We start from the raw sequence: 17,509 nt of genomic DNA on the forward strand, positions 1-17,509 counted from the left end.
TCAATATGACTTAAATTAGGGTGGTTATAGAGTTTTAATCTCACTTTTGATTATTTGTGCAGCCCAGCTTTTGGATTTTTGTTTTCTGTGTTTAGTCCACTAAAAATGTGTCATAAGGAAGGTTGCTCTTCACCTCGACAATGCTGTTTCCTGATGAAACAGACAACCGGGCAGATGTTGTAACGACATAACCACTAATGCGTATGTTTGGTTGTCTTTCAGGATCGTGCTGATCTGTGCGAAGAGATCTCTGTGTGCTGCCTTCTCTGTTCTGCCCTACGGAGAAAGCTTCTACCTCAGGTAATGAACACACCTTGCACATGCACACACACATTTAGGTCAGTGTCTGGCTGGATGACAGAGTAGGAGGGGAGGGTTAGGAGAAGAGCAAGAGCTGGCCACAGAGAGAAGAGGGAGGAGAGGAAGTGATTTCCTCACTGAGAGACGAAGAAAAAGGAGTTGCCTCGGGAAGACAACAATTTTTCCCATGTGCCTAAGAGCCTCCTAACTTGACCTGAGGACTTTTTAGTGGGTGACACACACACACACACACACACACACACACACACACACACACACACACAAACACACAAATACTGACATAATCTCACATAAACGTCCTCATAGATAAACATGGAGCAGAAAGTACACTTATCATGGTCTCTTATTCTCTCTGACTCCAACACATACACACACTCAATTACTGTATAAACACAGCTGAAAATACAGATGTTATTACAGTTATGTAAACTTCTCTTAATCCCTTTCTCTCTATCACATTCACACACACACATGCACACACACAGAGTTTCACATGGTAATCTACAACTGCTGTGTGCGTGCTTACATCGCGTCATACTCACGCCACACATGCACAGGAAGTATCCTGCACAGGAAGTATCAGTACTCAGGGAAATGACTTCACTTTGCTAGAGTGATGTGCTGGTTACAGAAACATGGCAGTGGCCCTTACACCGCTACATATCTGAAACGCCTCAACACCTCTTCCGCAAGATCACTTTTTCATGATGCTAACAGACCAACAGCCATTGACTTTTGAGGAATTTAAACTGCCGCAGTGTTCTGGCTCACATTTCTCATGTTGTGAATGTTTTATCTGAGCTGTCCTTAATTTAAATTCCTGATGGTGAACCTGCTGCCAGGAAGGACTCTGTTCTCACGTCACCTTAACAACCTCTCTCTCTCTGTCTTTCTCCAGCGACCCTACATTAAACCACCCGAGGAGGAGACACTCGTCTGGTAACATCTCCACCACCCTGGAGATGCTACCGGGGCTGGAGGGTTTCCAACTGGACACCTACGGCAGGGTAGATAAACACGCATTCAGACACACACTGGTAGATGTTGTTATGATTAGGGAGGTTTTTGAATTCAGATCCTGTGAATTCATCTCTTCTTCTGTCTCAGTCTGTGTCGTACGCCCAGTTCCTGTACTCTACTAACGCCCTGGTGAGGCAGAAGCCGTCGTCAACCAGCGACCTGATGCTACAGATTCCAGTTTCCAGGAGTACACACAGCATGCCGGGCAGGAGCTGCCCACCTAGCAGACTAAACAGCGCTGTGGGGCTGGACCTGGGTAATGCATGCATACACACACGTTGTTACCTCCGCCAAAGAGGTTCTGTTTTTGGTTCCGTTTGTCCGGCAGGATTGAGGAAAAACAACTGGCCTGATTTTCATGAGAGTTGGTGGAAGGGTGTAGCATAGGCAAAGGAAGAGCACATTAAACTTAGGAGCGGTTCCAAATGATGGGGCGGTTACACACATTATATTTCACTTTTGTTAACATTGCGTGACAGAGGTCTAAACTCTCTGTGTGCGCTTCTAATTCTAATAGTATTGATGTGCCTTGCCATACCCCTAAATATTGGATTATACCATTACACCAAATAAAATGTAAATATTGATAGTTGATGTGTCCCTGCATTCAGAGTAAGTGTGAGAACATTGTGACAGGAAGTAGAAGCAGAAGGGGTGTGATTGTGGCTGCAGAGAGAAAGAAAATAAAAATACAGAAGGACTAACAAACACAGGATGGAGGGAGGAGATTAGAGTGAGGTTGGGTGAAGAGATCATAGAGAGAGAGTTGTTGCAGTTGTACTGGAGTTCTTGTTATGTTTTAAACACATGTGTATACGTACACACTGTGTGTCTCATGCTTCTGCTATCTATAAACTCACACCCAGTGACAGAGCCCTGTATTATCCTCTAAACCTCTCTTTCTAATCTGGAACCTTTCATTAACACAACACAACACAGCTGTGTGTGTGTGTGTGTGTGTGTGTGTGTGTGTGTGTGTGAGAGAGTTAGTGTGCATATTGATAGCAGGTTTATATTTTTAGTCTTCTTGTGACGCGTCTATTCAGTCTCTCAGCTCCCAAAGCTGACGTATTCACACATCTTTTCTTAGTAGGCTAACTAGTCACAAAAACCTCTCGCAATCATGTGGTTTATTGACAAATTCATTTCTGATTATCATATTTTTTAATAATTGTGTGTGTGTGTGTGTGTGTGTGAAGGTCTTGAAGATGTGACGGACTACGACCCTAACCTCCTCAGTGACCCCCAGTGGCCTTGTGGGAAACATAAACGGGTGCTGATCTTCGCCTCCTATATGGTAAAAAAAACTAAAACTTTTTTATTATTTCAAGAATGTGCTGCATTACATATCATTCTACAATTTGATTACAATTCTCCTAACCTAACTCCTAACATGTTTCGTCAGTAAATATCCAGTGATTATTTATGTGTGACGACAGATGACACCAGTGTTTGGTAGTTTTGTTTCTGTCTCTCTTTTGGTTTCACGTCTGGATCTGGTTCATTTCTGTAAGGATGAAAATGGTCTTTGGAAGCTTTATCCACAAAGTGACAACTACACTACTGTGAGATTAAGAACAAAATGTCTTATTTTAATTTTTAATGTTCAATGAGCAGAATGAAAAAGTGAAGGAGAGACAGGCAGAGAGAAAATACAGATGCAACGACAGAAAGTGCAGAGGAGAAAGAAGGATTGAGGATTATAGACCTCTGAGAAGAGAATAATCGCTCCTGAGAAGAGACATACACATTCATGTGCGCACACACACACACACACACACACACACACACACACACACACATACATCAACATAATTATCCTATAGGCAGCAGCTTAGTTTTATCCTTCCACTGAGATAAATTAAATACTACAGACACACAGACATGCTTTATCACTACTATTTAATCCGTCGAGATCACCGCTGAGGTGGGCTGCTTTGTCACTGATCGTGTGTGTGTGTGTGTGTGTGTGTGTGTGTGTGTGTGTGTGTGTGTGTGTGTGTGTGTGTGGCAATTTAAGGCTGGTTCTGGTGATCCATTTTCTAAATCTAATATAAAATGTTTTCTCTCCTGTGTTTACATGTGTACAGATTTTGACAGGATCATCTTTCTCAGTTCCTTAATTATGTTTTTTCGTCTGTGAAACAGGTGCAAAGAAAACGTTTTGGCAGGTGGAAACTCATTAATACTCATTTCTGTCCACAAGAGGCTGAAGTGCACCCCTACCACATGTTCTAAATACTTCTTAAAGTATTCCTGTTTTCTTCTTGGTGAGATCCATGTACTATAAACATGAAGTACATGTATTGCCAATTAGCAACTTACGTAATGTCACATCTTTCTTGGCTTGAAATGTTATTCGATAAGTGCTAATCTGCCGAATCATGAAGGCTTTTAGTCCTATTAAGAACATTGTGTGGTGCTCTTCAACCTCTTGTGGCAGAAATTAGTATTACAACAACAAACTCTCTCACACACACACACACACACACACACACACACACACACACACATAACATAGAAAGTCTATCCTGGCAAAACCTTTTTTCACCTGTTTACAGTTTAGTTTAGATTCAATTTAGAAAATGGTTCTCCAGAATTTTTTTCTCACTTGCTTCTCAGGACTTCCGTTATTATGTCTTTTTGATGTGAGTTCAACTGTCTCTTCAGTAAATCCTTTACTCCCCCAATACCTAAAAATATGAATTAGCTCCTCCCACCATTCTCACTCTAATTGTAAAGCTAGAGTCTTGTATAACAGTTACAAAGACATTCATTCATTTTTGTGAAGCAGGATTCAACCTACATTATTCCAGGTTGTGAACTGCACATACACAACAATTATTTTATTAACTGGTGTCTAATATTTAATAAAATACCAATAATAGCACAAGGATACTAAACAGGCATCGGCATGGCTGTACTGTTGGCAGTTTGTGCTCTGAGTGAAGCCGTCAGTGTTTACTTCATCGTGAGGTCCATTTACGTTCAGTGACCGTTGTTTGACTTTGAAATGTCTGTGCTTACACTTTCACATGACGACACATCTCTCCTTTCCTGTTTATGCATTCTTCTCTTCCTCCGCTCCTTTTCCTATGTTCTGTTTTCTCCATTTTACTTCACATCTTCTCCTCTCGTCTTTTATCCTCCAGACGACAGTCATAGAATACGTCAAACCGTCTGATCTGAAGAAAGACATGAACGAGACGTTTAAGGAGAAGTTTCCTCACATTAAACTCACTCTCAGCAAGATACGCAGGTAGTATTTGAAATGAATTGACAAAATACCTTCAAATGTATTATTATGACAATAGAATACTCAAGTTGCTGAGACTACTGTAAGCATGTCAAAACTGTCTTTGACTTGTATTCTGTCTTCGTCTCACAGTCTGAAGAGAGAGATGAGAGTAGTTGGGGAAGATTGCGGCATGCAGCCCGTCACCATCGCGATGGCGTTCGTCTACTTTGAGAAGTTGGTGCTGCAGGGTCGACTCAATAAACAAAACAGGTACTTTAACATATTAGCCTCATATGTTTATTTAACAGAACAGATATGCAACATGGATCAGGGGCGCGTGTAATCACGGCCGGCTCGAGGTCACTTTAGTCTTTCCAATGGTTCAGACTGGTCTAATGATTAATGTGTAACACTGATTTACTACATTTAGTAGTGGTTGGTTACACATAGTAGCACAGATTGATTCCATTGTGGTTGCTTTTAGTTATCTTAGTGTCCATATGATTTACAACAATTAATGCACATTTCTGGCTCATGAAAACCAGATGTGGTTGTTTAATAAAGAGTATTACAACTGTAGATTTCCAAACATGCTGCTGTGTTGAGTCCGCAGTGTGTGGTGTCAGAGTGGCTCTCTGTTGTGTTTAGTTTTAGTTGGTCATAAAAGTGTTGAAAAAAATAATTTTCATGATTTATTCAAGACATTCTATAGATTATTGTCCCATCTCTGTTTATAACGAAGTTCCAAAACTGAAAACTGAATCCTCTCCTTCATATTGACCGTGTTTGGTATAACTTTAACTTATACAGTTGTAACGCCACTTTGGATGTTGTTTCAGCAGAACTAGCCAGTTTTGGGTTCTGTCAGTTAGGTGCACATACACCACGGGGTAAAGCAATGCAAAACAAACAGTGAATGTTGTTAGACTGGACAGTTCAATCTAGATGAGGGGCTTTTTTTCTAATGTAGCTTTGTTGATATTTTGGATGTAAATATGGTATCCCCATATCTTTGTCCACAGTCTCAACACTGTGGATGTTGCCTGTTAATGTTTAATGTTATGTGACTGTTGTATTCTAAATAGTTGTTGAGGTACAAACGCATGAATCTGACCTGTTCTTCCCTCATGAGCTCCTCTTTACTGCTGTGGTTTTACAGGAAGTTGGTGTCAGCTGCCTGCATCCTACTGGCTGCTAAGATCAGCAGTGATCTCAAGAAACAGGAGGTCAAACACCTCATTGATGTGAGTCTCTCACACACACACACACACATACACACACACACACAGAGTAGGATCATGGTGGTTACCTCTGCCTGTCAGTGAGCTCATGTTGCTTTTGCACAGGTGCTTGTGAAGCTGATCTACCTGAGCAGATGGAAAACTGTCCTGCAGCGTCTCTAAGCTGCAGGACAGTTTCTGTCCTTCACAGTTAACTCGCGACTCTCCTCACACACAGTAGAGAACAATCGAACTTCGTAGTGTTGTCATTAGAACTGGTAAAGTGGAAATTTGAGCTTATCAAAGAAAGGTCAGCACAGAAATGACAATATGTTTTTGGTAGAAACAGTGTCTCCATTACTCCACAAAGTACCGACACGTTTGTTTTTCAACACTACAACGTTCCAGTCAGTTCTGATCTTGGTTACAATTCTTTAATAACCATGTTTAATAGCCTTATCAAAACATTTGTATTTAATTAGTCAATTAATAGTCAATCACTTACATCAAATATGAAGCAAACATGTTGAACGTATGTGACACCATTGTGAGGAATTGCTGTTTTATTTCATTGTAAACTTTATTTGGGGGTTTTAGGCTGTTGGTAAAACAAAACAAGTCTCTAAATACATCATCATGATGTTGACAGATTCATCAGTAATGTAAATAGTTGTTCATTGATTACTGTAATGTATAATAATGAAGAATTGCATCTCAGATTACCAGATCTTATACAAATTATTAGTAGTTATTTATTTAATTTGAAACTTTAATAACTTAAACCATTAATCAATGCTTTTGATGCAGTCATATCAGAATTGCGTTGATTTTGGCAATATTTAAGTAAGTAGGGTGAAAAGAGAAGATAACTGGTGACTTGTGTTTTGTTAAGAGTTGCACTTTTCACCTCAGAGCCACCTTAAGAAAGTATTGTATCTCAACACTGAATTTTAGCTTCAAAAAGGTACAAAATTCATCATCTAATAGGCCAATAAAAAAGAAAAGAGAAAGCTAGAAAAAAGCTAGAAAAGAAAGCATCGTGTCCCTCATGCTTTTGTTTGCGTTGCATCTCTGTAGAAGCTGGAGGAGCGTTTCAGGATCAGCAGGAGAGAGCTGATATCGTTTGAGTTCACCATCCTGGTGGCCCTGGAGATGGCGCTCTACCTACCGGAGAGCAAAGTCATGCCCCATTACAGGAAGCTGGTGCTGCTGCAGCAGTCAAAGCAGTGACACGCTGATCCCTCCCTCCAGGGACTCTCAGCAACTCAGAGGTACGAAGTCTTCCTCCTCCTCTGTGCTCACAATGCAGACGCCAAAGCTCATCCACACTGTGACGGTAGAACGACGGCTCAACGGCTCGGCAACAGACAGCGTCGCCTGCTCTCCTCCCTCAAGCACCAAAGTGACGACACACTGTGATCGATGGTTCAGCAGCAGGACTGATGCCTGGCTCAACAGCACCACGAGAATCACTGATGGTCAATTTTATCACAAAGCTCAAAATCATGTCTTTCTTAAAGGAAATGATGTTTTGTTTTTTTGGTGTAAGGTTTCCCTCACTATCTTAGTAATGGAAACTGCTGAACACAGCTCTCTGAGGGTTGCTGGTTGAAACTTGTATGGCAGATTTTCATCATTTTGGTTAAATCTGAGTTTATGTGGATTGTTTGTTAAACTGTGTTTAACAGTTTTGAGTGATCCTTTCTGAAATTTCTGCAGTTAAGAATGTGAGTAACTATTGGCCCAAAAAATCCAAAGTTTTCCCTTCAAGTTGTCCCGCTGCACCTGTACCCTCTTCAGAATTTACAGGATAGCTTCACAATGTTTCAAATCACTGGAGAATTTTAGTTCCAAACTAAATCTAATCAGAAGAGCCATTTTAAAATACACTTTCATATTCACAGCCAATCAAATTACTGCAATGGGGTTTCCAAAATGACAATTTCCTAATTTGTTGACAACTTTAGAGTTGCCTGTTTGTGTAACACTGTGGATCAAAGACACTGAGACTGTGATAACAAAGAAATTGGAGATAAAGGCTAAAAATAGCCTTCCTTATTTTTTTCCTTACATTCTTGCTATGGGAGGGAATTGATCGAGCACTGTGGTGACTGCAGTTCCCAGTACTTCCTTGCATCTTGTCCTCTCTTTAGGCTGGTTTCACTGGTCAGAATGGTCTCTCACTCGCATTAATGACGCTGCGTCAGCACTTTTCTGTGTGCAGTCCTGATGTTACATCCTTCCTTCTCTCTGAACGTCCAGCCGGCTTTTTTCTGAATTATCGGCATGATTTTTCGAGGCTTCTGCTTGTTTTGTTGAAGATGTTTACACCACCACTCAATCGCTTCTTCACTGGTTATCATGAGCCCGCTTTACTGTAACAAACATTAAGATGTTTAAGTGCCTTGCCTAAGGGCACCTGAATTTGAGTTGTTTTTCTATTTCGTCTGTCCGGATCCAGGGATTCAAACAGACGACTTTATCGTCACCTCTCTTCTGTATTTCTGACGTTGTCGTCCGTCCACCAGCAGACTGCTGCTCACTCTGGTGGTCACAGAGGAGCAGTGCATCTTCAGAAACACGCTGCGATGATGAGAAGCAGCAACAGATGAAACCATCACATCATTGTCTCTGCTGCAGCGAAAAATGACACTGTGGCATTCTGGCAAATGAGTTTCCCTTCATCCCGTTTGCTTCTGTGAGGTCGTATGAACACCGTGTCCCTTTGCGAGAGTCCGTGTCCGACATGCTCTGCATTTCAAGGCTTCTTCAGATGCAACCTGAAAGATGCCGTCTTTTGCCCAAGTTTGGGGGACGCAACAGGTGTTTCCTTTTGAGGGTCTCCAATGTCCCGAAGTGATGGAACTCATTATGATACTATGTTGAATCAAATATGGACGTTTGCTGGTTTTCTTGTTCTGACAAAACAAACCATTTGAATATTTAACCTACATTTTATAGACCAAACATTTAATGAATTCATAAATTACGGATGGAGGCTATGAAACAAACACACCAGCTCACTTGAGGTACAACAGGCCTGTAACGACGGTCATTATTAATATTATTATTATTATTATTATTATTATTATTATTATTATTATTATGTTTTTGGGACAGCACGGTTTGTAAAGGTGGACCACAACAAAGACTTTATTCATGTTTCTTGAAGAGAACTTGCTGTAGCTACAGACTTCCTGAGACAACAAGACCTTCCTGTTCATAAACTACCTTGGAAAGAACTCAAATATTATTTATTCTGTTATTTATTATTTTACTGTATCATAAAGGGACAGATATTTAACCAGAGGCCTCTAACAGGTTGTTTGTGCCTGTTTTTACTCCATGTCGCAGCAGTAAAATCTGCTTTATCCAAAACCAAAGTGAGTACTTTCTTTTAGAAGCGGTCACCATTTTCTACAGACGGCCATGTTGGAGCAGAGACTACAGCACAAACACTTCCTGTCGGGCCTCTGTTGTTTTTGCACTTTGCCTTTTTGCTTCACAATCCTGACTCTTAATTTCATCACTAAGTAACGAGGATAATAATATTTTTCTACATTAAATGTGTAAAGTATGTTATTTTATTATTGTATATTGAAATCTGACCGATTCACTGAGCTGTATTTATTGTTAATAATCCTCCAGATGAAGAATCATGTTTACGATGAAACACAGATAATTCAGTTGTAAACAAGGTTCTGGTTTTAAAACAATATTCTTCATCTCGAGGTTTCTCTTCAATGGTCTTCCTCTCGTGTGTGTGTGTGTGTGTGTGTGTGTGTGTGTGTGTGTGTGTGTGTGTGTGTGTGTGTGTGTGTGTGTGTGTGTGTGTGTGTGTGTGTGTGTGTGTGTGTGTGTGTGTGTGTGTGTGTGTGTGTGTGTGTGTGTGTGTGTGTTAAAGGCACTTTGTTGTATGTTGGAGTCTGAGTGTTGGAGCAGGGGGGCTGATGGGTATTCACATGGTGTCGTGTTTCAGGTTGTTTCGTAGCATAAAGCTGAGGGTTCATTTAGGGTTTTGTTTTGGTTATTTCAAACAGAATGTGTTCTTTCCCTCTCTGACCGGGCCAATCGGCTTCAAACACCAAGTGGGAAGAGGGACTGACCATTTCATTAGCTTGAATTAGCCAATAAAGGCTGTACGGAATAGTTCGAAGCTTCATTCATTACGTTGACGTTCAAATTTAAATCGACATTTGAATGCTGCAAATCCATGTTGTAGTTTTTATAAGATATTTGTCTTTCCTTCCATGCAGCCACTGTTTGCCATTCATTCTGGTACATCATGCAGCACACATTGTGTAACGCATCACAGGAAAATCTACTCTTTTTTTCCCAGTGTATTATTCGTTGTGAGGTAATGCGATGAAATATGTTCGCATGAGTCTGAACTAAAACTGCATTATAATTAATATAAATTATTATATTAATTAATTTATTCATTATTCATATTTAAAATGCTGATTGAAGTTGTAACATTGGGTGGATTAATTGATAAATCGATAAAGAAAATCAATGTGTAACTATTTTAATCATCAATAATCGTTTTTGTTCCATTTTAAAGCGAATATATTTTAATATTTGATGGTTTTAGCTTCTGAAATGTGAGGATTTGATTACCTTTAGACAGTTTGTCGGAGACAACGAGCAATTTGAATACAGGAAAATTAAGAGTCAATTTTCAGTATTGCTTGACATTTTATTCATAAAACAATTTCTGATCTACAGATAAAAGAAGTAACAAGTTGCAGCCCTAATGTAGACCCTCTGTTCATCAGTGATGCATCACAAGCAAGTTTCAAGAGTCTGCAATTAGATTTGTCTACTCTGCTGGTAAATTATTAAACCATCTGAAAGATAAGAAAAGAAATTTGATTCAAAATGTTTTTATTTATTAATGGTCAGCAGAAATATAAGTTGGAGTTAAGGAGCTAAAAGTTGAAGGAACATGAAGACGTGTTCCTGTTGAAGACGGAGGTTTGGGTTGCAGTTTTCCATCCTGCTGTTTTAAGCAGTGAAGGAGACTCCATGCTTCATAGTTTGCACTGGAACAGAGTAGAGTCATGTATTTAAGGTAAAAAGCACATTTTGGCAATATAAACAGCTGGGATTCTTATGTGAAGGTTGATGAAATAAGATGTTTAAAGAAGCACTATTACTAAATAACTATATGTTAAATATTAGACTCTGCTTGATCGACAGCACACAATCGTCCAAAGTTGTCTTCTGAGATTTGTGATATTGATTCTATGCAGCCATTAGTCTGTCAGCTGACCTTCATCCCCCTCCTCCTCCTCCTCCTCCTCCTGAGTGTTTACCTTTCATGTGCCACAGCATTTATTTTAACCTCACATGTTCATTTTATTGTTTTGTATCAAGTAATTATTATTTGTATTGTTCTTTGAGCACTATAAGGCTGTAAAGGGAAATATTGAAAAGTGTTTGTCTTCCATTTATGATTATTGTTCTTCCATTATTTATGTTGTTTTGGCTCAGCTGTTGTTGCCACATGTATTGATACAGATGGAAGCAACAGAGGTTAGGGACATTCACTTGTGGTCAGAGCAATTCATATTTTTTGTAACGTGTTTGCAACACAAAACTGAAGGATATTAGTGGATGAAAATATTTATAAAAATATGTAATAAAAGATAAAGACCATGTACTGTTTAAACTGCCAATGTTATGTCAAGTTTATTTTCATTAAAAAAACTGTAAATTGCTACTTCTGTTCTAATTCATTATTTTACCAAAGTTATTTTCTTTCACTTCAAACAGAAACGATGTCTTTACAGTTTCACATCCGCTGGTAGTCGTACTCGATGAATCCTGTTGACGGTAAAGTCTGTAGATGAGACGCTGTTAAATGATAATCAAAGTACCATTTGGTTCCTTCTAACTTTTACCTTACAAATGTACAGTGTTGAAGCTACAGATGAAGTAAGAGTACAGTACAGATGAGGTGAAGCGTCTTCGGCGTGGTTACAGTCAAAACACACATCTCCCAGAAGAACAGAGAAAACAACGTTATCAACATACTATATTTTATTGATGACTTTTATTGACATACTATATTTTATTGATGACTTTTATTGACATACTATATTTTATTGATGACGTTTATCGACATACTATATTTTATTGATGACTTTTATTGACATACTATATTTTATTGATGACGTTTATTGACATACTATATTTTATTGATGACGTTTATTGACATACTATATAAATGACTTTTTTTTACTTTTGTCGACATACTGAACATTCTTATGGCATGCTTTACAGCAAAAAACATGCTATACTTTGACTTTTTTTTTACTTTTTTCAACACACTATACTATAACTTCTTAATGAATACTATACATAACTGTTACTTACTTTTTTTTCTTACTATACTATCAATGAATTAATTGACTTGACGTGACTTTTACTTTACTTTTTTCGACATCTATGACTTTTTAAAAAAAAAATTTGACAAACTATACAAAGATTTGTTTTTCATTTCTTCACAAACTACACTGTGAATTTCTTTTTTCTTTTTTCGACGTGTTACACTATGACTTATTTCATGATTTTTTTCGATATACTATACTATGACTTGTAAAAAAATTTTAACATACTAGAATATGATTTTTTTCAACATGCTATACTATGACTCTAATACATTTTTCAACATGCTATTAAATGACCTTATGACTTTTTTCAACATGTTTTGTTAAATGCAATCCAAGAACGTCCAAACATTTTTGTAGTGACAGAGAAACAAATGTCTTTTGTCCACAAGAGAGCACTGACAAGTTTATTACATTTTTGAACTGTAAAATGTCTCACTCAGTAATATATTGGTCAAAACGTTTTAGAAATACACATAGAATTGATAGTATTGTATTAAAAACTGTTTGTTTATATTATGTGTTAATGTTTAAAAAAAATATCAGCAGATATACAGTCATCAGAATTTTGATCATCTAAAATATTGTCATCAGTATCAACCACTGACTGTGAGCGGCATGCTAGAGTGATGCAGGGATGACATAATTTATCAAACATGTTTGATGCAGCACTCTTCTTGAGTTTAAGTTTGTCACATGAGCATAATTTCAGTGTGTATGCTGCTTCATGTGAACTGTTAACAGTCTACTTCTTAATATTGATCTACATATCTGTACTTCTCTCTTGTGGCTTTTTATATTTCTCAAACTGACCTGGTTCCTGTTTCTTAAGAAGGAATTTTACTCTAAAACATAAAATGATGTGAAGTTTGTTTAAAACCACATTTTAGACGACATGTCCACAATTTTGTTCTGTATTCTGCCACTGCAAAAATATTTGCTCTGCTGTACAATGAAGTTGTTACACGTTGTTTTAGAAGATGAAGTTTAAAGACACTGTGACCTGAACCCAAAGCTGAATTCCTAACACATTTATTCTTACTTTCTTCTGAGAACTGGCTTCAGTAGAAAGTTTAAACTGCAGACATTTGTAAAGGAGGAGTTCTGCTCTGTCCGTCGTCCTCTCTCTCCTCAGACACCCGGTTGGCCTGCAGGAGAACAAGTCTATATTAATATCAAATGGTTTCAATATTAATAATGCTCAATGTCTCAAATTTACCCAAACTCACCTCTGTGACATTAATGTACTCAGCTTCTACAGTAGGTTCTGAAAAATATGTGGTTCAGAAGATTAGGGCAAAGTGTGTTGTTGTTGTTGTTGTTGTTGTTGTTGTTGTTGTTGTTGAGTTTTAGACGTTCAGTTCCATTGGTGTGTGTTTCCTGTAGCCTCACCTTTGCGTTTACTGGCCCTCTTCCTGCAGATTATCAGCACAGCCGTTGACAGTATGATGATCATGACGACCAGAGTCAGACGCACATACAGCAGCACACCTGTGGTTGTTTGAGCAGAGGAACAAGTTTGTTTTACACTTTATTATGTAATATATCTGGGAGTCTGCATAACTGTCAAGCTAATAATAACATCAACTAAATATTTAAGTCATTAAATTAATACTTTATAACAAAAAATCTTCCAACCTGCAGCTGGTGTCTGTTCCTTTTGAGACTGCTGGGTACCTTCGGGGGAGGCTGATGAAGGTGTGTAGCTTCCTGTACTGGAGCTCAAACACTGTGTTGTAGTCAGTGTGGAGGCTGATGGGACTGATGCTGAAAAAGGTTGGAGAGTCACATTTGGTTTTGAAGAGACTGGAGCTGAGAAACACACAAAGAAAACAATGAACACACAACTACACAATCAGATACTAGTTGATACAAAGAAATCTGTGGTAACATTTCACTTCAATAAAACGAATTATCTGTTCATGTATCAATGTATTTCTAATCATACAGCAAAATGCAGAATGTAATCAATGTGTTTGGTGCAACACTATTCAAATCAGCTGTAGTGTGGGACAGTCTGAATGTATCACATATGTTACAGTTGAACTGTTGGTTTTAAAGGAGCATTCATCAGTTTTTACAATGATGCAAATATGCAGTTCTAAATATAATTGTTAGACTAAACACACCGAGGTATTTGAAACATCAGCAGCTGTCAGTGAACAGTTCATTCTCTCAGTAGAAACTCACCTTCTTCAACTCTGATCTCAATCTCCTGGTATGATGAGGGTGTTAAATATCTGTGCAAACCACATTTGTACTTTCCTGCATCAGACTTAGTCAGCTTTGTGATGCTCACATACAGAATTGTAGAAGTCTGTGGAAACGTTCCTTCTTTATATTCAATGCTGTATCTGCCACTCTTAGCTGTGACATCATCTGTTTTAATGAGAATATCTTCTTCTTCACATGGTTCCTTACAGAAGATCTTCCTTCTTCCATGGAAAATGAAGATGCATTCAACTGTGATGTCTCCTCCTTCCTTTCTTGTACTGACGATGATCTCTGCATTGATGAGACCAGTGTTTCTGCCCTGCAGTGCTGTTGAAAGGATGATCAATCAATAGTTATTATCTGGACTTCCCTTCCTCTACTGGGATAAACTATCCAGTTCAACTAGTCTGTGACTGAGGGGTAATCATTTAATACAACTATAATTTAATTAGGATTCTTTCAACCAAGACTTTAAGAATCAGAATTGTCTAACATTCTTACAACGATGCTTTAAGGTCACTGTAGGAAAGAAAAATATATTATTATTACAGAGTTTGGGGTAATATCCAGAGAACAAAACTATTTTCTGAGATTAAAGTGGCAAATTTACGAGAAAAATAAACACAAACATACAAGACTAAACGTGGACAACTCAATGAAAGATTTCACTTCATTACCCAGATTAGAATTGAAAGAAAAAAAGAAAAGAATATAGGCTACCAGTCACAAAGGTTTATATGATAAATATTGAGTTAATTGTTTGAGTTATGGAGAAGAGCTAAACCATAAAAGTGTTTTCTTATTCCTTCTCCTTCTCAGAGATGTACTCTGTACAGTTGGTACATTGACTGTTTGGTGAGAATCAACACAAACAGTCAAACTGATACAGATACAAAAGTCAAAAATTAGCTTTGTCTTCTTTCTGAACACGTTTACTGAAAGATTTAATTGATCCCAACTCATCCAATAGATGCAGCTTGTTTTCCAAGATTGATTTTCTACTGAACTCTCTGCAGCTGTAGTCAGATTTACTTATGAGTTTCACTATTTAATTTAATTCTTGATTTAAAGTTTATTTTGTTAAAGTCACCAGTACTTTTAATGATGTCATGTCAAAGGTAGCTGGTGACTAGTGGAAAGTAACTAAGTACATTTACCCAAGTACTTTAAGTGCAGTTTTGAGGTACTTCACTTCTATTTTCTGCTACTTTATGCTTCTACACCACTACAATTATTTCATACCTTTAGTTACTCTGCAGAATTAGGTTAAAAATACAAAATAAAATCAATATGTCAATTAAAATGTTTTAATATAGATTATAATGAAACTGTATGGATCTCCAGGAGGAAATCAGCTGTGCAGCAATTTATAAAGTAATTAAATCAGCTCCACCTCTACCAGCTGCAACATTAAAGTGATGAACACATTAATAATTACAATGCAGAATTATGAGCTACATTAACATGATATAAGCCATTCTGCATAGTGAGTACTTTTACCTCTGATACTTTAAGTATATTTTGATGTTAATACTTGTAGTACTTTTACTGAAGTAAAAATTGGAGTGCATGGCTTTTATTTGTAACCGAATATTTCTACATAGTGTTATTTAGAGTGTTAAGATCTATGAGTACTTCTTCCTCCACTGAGTGACTCATACAAACTCCGATCATCCTGTTTAACCACAGAAAGCAACAATATGTGTTGAACCAATAAGAGATGTGATGAAACACACTTCACTCAAAAAAAAATAACATTGTAAAATAAGAGAATGATAGAAATAGAAAGTCAGCGTACTCACTGAAAAAGAAGACGCAGATCAAAGTGTGACGAATGTCCATGTTTGAGGTTCTGATGGTTAACGCAGCCTCTCCTCAGTCTTCACTGACAAACCAGGAAGTGTTCACTTCTCTAAATGATGGAGCCCTTCCTCCAACCACATCACATTCTCTACTTAACTCTACTTCCTTATGCATTGTTTTCACTGTATCATATTTTGTAGATTAATTAAGATTTCTTGTCTCTATATTCACATAATCTACAGAGCTTTAAAGTTCTGAAAGATGCTATTATTCTATCATGTGCATACTAGTTATTATAAGATAATAACCAACATCCTATGTAATCTTTTTCTTTGTTTTAGAGATCAGCAGGGTTTTATGTTCTGTATACTAGCCAAGCAAAACCAAGCTCCAAGCTAAAATATGTATCGAGGGTTTCTGAGCATTAGAAATAAACAAACTTTTTAATTCTTGTATTTTGTTAAATGCAATCCAAGAATGTCCAAAAATGTTTGGAGTAAGAGAAACAAATGTCTTTTGTCCACAAGAGAGCACTGACAAGTTGATCACATTTTTTAACTGTAAAATTGCTCAATCAGTAATATATTTGTCACAATTAGGATTGTATTAAAAACTGTTTGTTTATATTATGTGTTAATGTTTAAAAGAAATGTCTGCAGATATACAGTAATCAGAATTTTTATAATCTAAAATATCACCACTGACTGTGAGCGGCATGCTAGAGTGCTGCAGGGATGACGTAATTTATCAAACAAACATGTTTGTACTTCTCTCTTGTGGCTTTGTTATATTTCTCAAACTGACCTGGTTCCTGTTTCTTAAGAAGGCAACACCTTACTTTAAAACATAAAATGATGTGAAGTTTAAAACCACATTTTTGAGAACAAGATCACAATATCAGATTGCAGAATGTCGGGCTAAAACAAAAAAACATTTTTTTATTTTGAGACGATAACTTGTACTTGTAAAGAACTACATTTTAAAGTAACTCATAACGTTATGTTTAACCACAGAAACCAAAAAACAGAGTCCATTCATGAGAAACGGTTTACTGTAAACTGCAAAATGTATCTGACGTACAGTAAATAAAGGAAATTAAAAAAATAAATCAAAATAGAAAGTGAATGTACTCTCGCTTCTTTACATGATGGAGTCCTTCGTCTAAACACATCTATTTTTCTTTTTTCTTTTTTTTTAATTATACTTTCTTAATCCCGCAAGGGGAAATTGTTCTCTGCATTTGACCGCTCCCTGTATATAGGGAGCGGTGGGCTGCCCATGATAGGCGCCCGGGGAGC

General features: G+C 37.6%; 2 protein-coding genes across 2 annotated transcripts; one reads left to right on the forward strand and one right to left on the reverse strand.

The window, feature by feature from the left end:
- Positions 1 to 222: 222 nt before the first annotated feature.
- LOC137884643 (CDK5 and ABL1 enzyme substrate 2-like) lies at positions 223 to 11,524 on the forward strand (the record flags this gene model as incomplete). Its single annotated transcript, XM_068726512.1, has 8 exons — positions 223 to 300; positions 1,220 to 1,328; positions 1,429 to 1,597; positions 2,541 to 2,638; positions 4,494 to 4,600; positions 4,730 to 4,849; positions 5,739 to 5,823; positions 6,877 to 11,524. Coding segments are annotated over 8 exons (919 nt in total), but the record flags the coding sequence as incomplete, so codon positions are not given.
- A 302-nt stretch (positions 11,525 to 11,826) lies between these two features.
- On the reverse strand, positions 11,827 to 16,280 carry LOC137884645 (uncharacterized). The gene is made up of 6 exons (XM_068726513.1): positions 16,211 to 16,280; positions 14,385 to 14,735; positions 13,833 to 14,006; positions 13,587 to 13,685; positions 13,424 to 13,461; positions 11,827 to 13,342 (listed from the first exon to the last, which is right to left on the reverse strand). Exons 1-6 carry the CDS (start codon positions 16,248 to 16,250, stop codon positions 13,268 to 13,270), a joined length of 777 nt encoding a protein of 258 aa, XP_068582614.1. The 5' UTR covers positions 16,251 to 16,280; the 3' UTR covers positions 11,827 to 13,267.
- Between the last annotated feature and the right edge of the window lie 1,229 nt (positions 16,281 to 17,509).

This window comes from Cebidichthys violaceus, unplaced genomic scaffold (genome assembly GCF_023349555.1).
Source record: "Cebidichthys violaceus isolate CVI_PGR_0920_01 unplaced genomic scaffold, fCebVio1.0.p SCAF_399, whole genome shotgun sequence".
NCBI lineage: Eukaryota > Metazoa > Chordata > Actinopteri > Perciformes > Stichaeidae > Cebidichthys > Cebidichthys violaceus.

Coding starts and splice junctions, on each gene's coding strand:
- LOC137884645 (XM_068726513.1), bottom strand. CDS start 16,250: ATGGACATTCGTCACACTTTGATCTGCGTCTTCTTTTTCA. Junction 13,686..13,832: donor GGAACAGACACCAGCTGCAG/GTTGGAAGATTT, acceptor AAACAACCACAG/GTGTGCTGCTGTATGTGCGT. Junction 13,462..13,586: donor GAGGGCCAGTAAACGCAAAG/GTGAGGCTACAG, acceptor CATATTTTTCAG/AACCTACTGTAGAAGCTGAG.